This window comes from Pseudomyrmex gracilis, unplaced genomic scaffold, assembly GCF_002006095.1.
Source record: "Pseudomyrmex gracilis isolate BER0280 unplaced genomic scaffold, ASM200609v1 scaffold_80, whole genome shotgun sequence".
NCBI lineage: Eukaryota > Metazoa > Arthropoda > Insecta > Hymenoptera > Formicidae > Pseudomyrmex > Pseudomyrmex gracilis.
Window position 1 is genome coordinate 152,172 of NW_018020664.1, and position 4,841 is coordinate 157,012.

The 4,841-nt window shown below is 34.5% G+C and overlaps 2 protein-coding genes across 8 annotated transcripts in view; one reads left to right on the forward strand and one right to left on the reverse strand.

The window, feature by feature from the left end:
* LOC109855097 (spondin-1) overlaps nucleotides 1-1,985 on the forward strand; it is a 63,917-nt gene extending 61,932 nt beyond the window's left edge. For all 6 annotated transcript variants that reach the window (XM_020428948.1, XM_020428947.1, XM_020428944.1 and 3 more), the window contains 4 exons: nucleotides 229-368; nucleotides 454-532; nucleotides 631-696; nucleotides 800-1,985. In XM_020428948.1, the coding sequence (XP_020284537.1) occupies nucleotides 229-368; nucleotides 454-532; nucleotides 631-696; nucleotides 800-978 (464 nt within the window). In that variant the 3' untranslated portion in view covers nucleotides 979-1,985. The remainder of the gene's footprint in view (nucleotides 1-228; nucleotides 369-453; nucleotides 533-630; nucleotides 697-799) is intronic.
* An 834-nt stretch (nucleotides 1,986-2,819) lies between these two features.
* On the reverse strand, nucleotides 2,820-4,003 carry LOC109855102 (translation initiation factor IF-3, mitochondrial). Of its 2 annotated transcripts, none has more exons than XM_020428955.1 (2): nucleotides 3,358-4,003; nucleotides 2,820-3,232 (listed from the first exon to the last, which is right to left on the reverse strand). In XM_020428955.1, exons 1-2 carry the CDS (start codon nucleotides 3,913-3,915, stop codon nucleotides 3,077-3,079), a joined length of 714 nt encoding a protein of 237 aa, XP_020284544.1. In that variant the 5' UTR covers nucleotides 3,916-4,003; the 3' UTR covers nucleotides 2,820-3,076. The 2 variants fall into 2 exon arrangements, with proteins under 2 accessions (XP_020284544.1, XP_020284545.1); XM_020428956.1 differs by having other exon boundaries at nucleotides 3,141-3,277.
* Between the last annotated feature and the right edge of the window lie 838 nt (nucleotides 4,004-4,841).

Below are 4,841 nucleotides of genomic sequence, written 5' to 3' on the forward strand. Positions count from 1 at the left end.
ATAAAGCAGTTTATTTATGTTTTTTCATATTTTCTGTAATAAACAACTTTTTCGAGAAAAAAATTTTTGTCCGGATTTAAGTGGCGGACCCTGTATATATATATATATATATATATATATATACATATATATTCATTTTAGAAAATTTATATGTATTATTCCTAAAATAATACGCACCCGGTATAATCTTTACCTCGCTAAAAAGTCATCTCGCGTTATCCTTTACAGAGGAGAATTTCAAAGGTATTCAGACGGGCAGTCAGATAATAGAATCAATCGAGAATAAAGATTGCGAGATGTCCGAATGGTCCGAGTGGTCGGAATGCAGGAGCTGTCGTGGATTCATGATCAGTACCAGGCTTGTTGTGGTATTTTTCTTAAAACATAAATCACGTGCGATATTCTTCGGAGTACGACTTGTACGCTCGAAAAATCACTCATTCTGTTTTGCAGAGTCCATCCAAAGGCGCAGGCAAGAGCTGTCCGAAGAAACTCTTCCGTAAGAAAAAGTGCAACAAGAGACCGGAGTGTTGTGAGTGAATTAATTTATTGTCGTATCGAGATCTAAGCAAAATGTTCTCCGCAAAAAAAAAAAAAAGAAAAATTGAAATTTCCAACGAAATTTTGCAGCTTTACAAAGAGACGGAACACGTCGGCGATTTCATCGAGACAAGAATAACGAAGTCGAGAACGATGGTAAATTCTCGTAATTGGAACGTAAAAATTTATATTGTTCGCAAATTTGTTAAATTTGCATTACCAGTTTATTTGTCAAAACTATCAAATACTTTCGTTTCAGTGGATTGTAAAGTAACACAGTGGTCGACGTGGTCGAAGTGTAGCAAGACCACTTGCGGCGAGGCGTTGCAAAGCAGAGTCAGAAGCATTATGGTGAAACCGAAGGGACCTTGGGCGAAACTCTGTCCGGCTTTGGCGGAACTCAGGAAGTGTCCCAGGACAAGCAATTGTCCGCAGTAACGCGTACCTGTTTTCACTTATCGTCTTAATTGGTCTTAAGAGAATACTGGATACCTGTACCGGATACCCGACGATGGATACCTGTAAATCGACAGAGCATCCGAATTTCTCCGTATTTACTGCATGAAAAAAAAAAAAATGAAAAGCGCTTCTACAGAGGCAAAAAAGATTAAAATGTGAAAAACTATATATAGTGTTTCTTAAAGCGAATGTATTATATAATGCTCTTTTCGAACTCTTCCTTTCGTGCGCAATGACAGCATATGGTAGCGTGTATAGTCATCACGAACATCGATTGTTTCATAATATTCTTTTATGTCGCACGTTTCTTAGATGACGGAGTCAAAGTTTACGTGTCTAGAGCTTAGAAACAATTCTGCAATGATGAAAATTAAATTATAGCAAACTGTATTAAGTTATAGAAAACTGTTAAATAAAAAATTTTTACTCAGTTCCGACACTCTAAGGAGATTATCTAGAGAAATCTTAGCACTATTCATTTATTGCTTTTGTGAAAGCAATTTTCATTTGCGTAGCAAGTACGGAGAAATTTCAAATCTTTCGAAACGTCAGTTTACAGATTTCTATTGCCGATATTCAATATCGTCTTAAGATCCGTTTTGAGCAAAGATCGAACGTCGAAAGTGATCCGCACACGATGTGTCTCGGATCACTGATTTCATTGTGTGTGCGTGTGTGTGTGTGTGTGTGTGCGCGCGTTCACACAGTTCTTCTCAAATCAATTATAATAAAAATCGTATAATCGTAATTTAAAACTCACAGAACGTGTGTATAGGACGACTTATAAAGCTAAATGTGTAGATATCGAGATATTGATAAATATGAGAATTTATATACATCGCAGAGTTATTAAAAAAAATCGCACTGGACGATGAATGAACTTTGGTTCTTGCGTAAAGAATCTACGAGGTTTATGAAAATAAATAGATGTTTTTTCTCAAAGATATTTTTATTTAAGATAAAAATAACTCTGACAGCAAAATATAAATAATCTCGATGAGATTTATGTTGCTGAAGAGAAAGAGATGTTTTTATTGTGGAAATTTGTTTTTTTTGTCTTCCAGTGCGATTTACTACGCACATAAAAATCGCACCGCGTCACCTCGTGACGACCTTTGGCGACGATTGTTTAATAGTGTATTCGAACGGGCGCAAAATTGCGTTTTTTTTTTTTAATCACCTATTTCAAAAACTATATATATATACGTGTGTCTGACTATACATATACATATATATAGGTGTCTAAATATACATGTCATACATCAGCAGACTCGCGCGTCACTTCTTTAGCTTTCAAGACCACACGTTCGCATTCCAATGCATCGTTCAAACTGTACTTAGAAGTTACTTTTTTTGCGCAAATATGTCTTGTAGAACGCAGGAAAGACGAAAAAAAGAAAAAAATCATTTTGTGAAAATAACATTTTTATTTTTACACGTATATTCACATGTTATATTCACAAATTTCACATGTATCATTACAGAGATCTCAAAGTAAGACCAAAGTTTATAAGTTACATAGCTGAGAAGAGACATTAATATTCTAAAAATAAAAAACCATATGTTATAGAAATGTATACAATTGTAACAATGATGTAGATATACACATTATCGATAAGCTGTTCGTTTAATATTTAACGAGAGATGATTTTTATTATGAACTTCTATCTTTCTTGACAATAATGAAATTGTAACGTGTAGTACAAAGTCCTTATCCTTTTGTATAAGATTATTATATATGTACACACATATATATACATACATATATATATATATATACTTATAATATATTCACAAAACAAAAATATAATCAATACATATATTCAAGAGGTAATCAATATAAAAATATATCATTACTTCATAGATGTACAGAATTTATTTTCTTTAAATGGATAACAGCGCGATGAATTACCGCAGCAATTTTCAACCAGTGTGTAAACGAGAAGATCCACGTTCGCAAAATGAAGAGATGAAAAAATCACTGATTCATTTATATCATTCTATACGTAACTCATTAAGACAAAATAAATTTTACGCGTTATTATCTCGGCTAGTCACATATTAGATGCATCTGTAACTATATGTCAGTCTTGTCTTTGTTACACACAGAACCATCTTCACTTTTGTTCAACAAAGGACTTATTAAGAATGAAACGAAGTTCTTCTTTGATGGAATTTGTTGAATCGTGCCCGCATCTCTCATCATTTCCTCTATGATGCTCTGTGCTTTATTCTACGCATTAAATGAAACAACAACCACACATTAATTGATTGTTTCCTATATAAAAAAAAAAAAAAACAAATCTGTTAACTTTATGGATTTGAAGAAAAAAGCATTCCTCACGCGAGAGAATTTACCTCAACATTGTCATTCAGATTAATGATCACTTTGACTTGGTGTTTCTTATTCAACCATTTCACCATATTCTTCGCTTTTATCCGTACGTCGTGTTCGGCAATTTTCGCGGACAAGTAAACAATCTTACAGTCTTTGAAGTTTTCCTTGTTCTCCTTGGACTTTTTACTATCTTTGACGTTCTCGACTGCTTCCGTAGTTTCCTCCAACAAGGTGGAACTGCTGCTCGCCAGTTTGTACAGCGGTCGCTGTGTTTTGCTGTTGAAATCCTCAACTTTGACGAGTGTGAGATTACGGCGTTTCGCCAAACGTTCGGCTTCCGCCAATACGGTCACGGTCATCGAGTTGTCCGGTAACAGCAGCGTGATCTTCGGCACCGGTACCGTCTTCGGCCTCGGTACCTTTTTCTCGGAGCTCTCGGTGCTGTCCTGTTTGAACTTCTTGTTGTACGGTTGACACCGATAAACTTGAAGTGTCTGCGTCACGCAAACGCGACTGGAATTCTGAGCGAGACATACGGATCGCCGCAGAACCGTCAGCAACCATCCGAAACCAACCATAATTCAGAACTCTTTTCTATCTGGCCAGAGACAAACATAACCTTACATAACCTAAAACCTAAAACTGTATTTTAACTCTACATGCGTCGCGCTTGATGACACATAAGAGCAGACGAATACGGCGTTCCAAACTTCACCGGTACTAAAAATCCATAGTTTACGTCACGTTTATTATATATTTTCAGTATTGACAGCAAATATTTTGGCCCGTGTCTGTCAAATTTTTTTCTTGCTCTTTATTTTTATTTTTCTTATCAAAATGTGTATATGTAAAAATTGTACACGTATTTTATTTTTAAATGCAAAAGTGTATTATTGATCCTATTCAAAGATTTGCAAAGAGGCAATATTACTTATTCGTCACTATTAATGATAAGATATCAATATTAATAATTCTATCACGATATAATTTGCATTATATAAATGTTAAATAAAACATTTATAAATGTTAAATAAAACATTTAATCAAGAAATTAAAATCTCAAGAGCCGGATGCGTAATATGTATTTTTAAACGTAAATTAATTCCTTGAACATATACGTCTTAGTTTAATTTGCATCTTGTATATATAAATAATCTTTATTTACTCTCCTGTGAAATGTAAAAAAACTCATTGCAAAAGACACCTTGGCCAGGAGTTGAATCCGGACTTTTCGCACTCGCTTTATCACAGAAGTGCAGTCGCTTTATTACATAATTATTTATGTATGCGAAGTGCAAATTAAACATTCAATAAATTTTAGAATTGACCTCAATTCGAATTGCGTTTGGTTCTTAGGGCTCTTATTTCTTAATTAATTTGGGATATTATAAAGAGAGCTTTTTATGAAAATATTCGTTAAAAAGAATTAACATCTCTCATGTTACGTGCAATTTTCCTCTATGCGTGACACACTTTTCCGCGTGGCACACAGTTCGCTGCTGGA

Excerpts from the sequence above, each read along its gene's own strand:
- LOC109855102 (XM_020428955.1), bottom strand. The coding sequence starts at position 3,915 with ATGGTTGGTTTCGGATGGTTGCTGACGGTTCTGCGGCGATCCGTATGT. Across the intron at positions 3,233-3,357 it reads ATCTGAATGACAATGTTGAG|AATAAAGCACAGAGCATCAT; the intron begins GTAAATTCTCTC and ends TTTAATGCGTAG.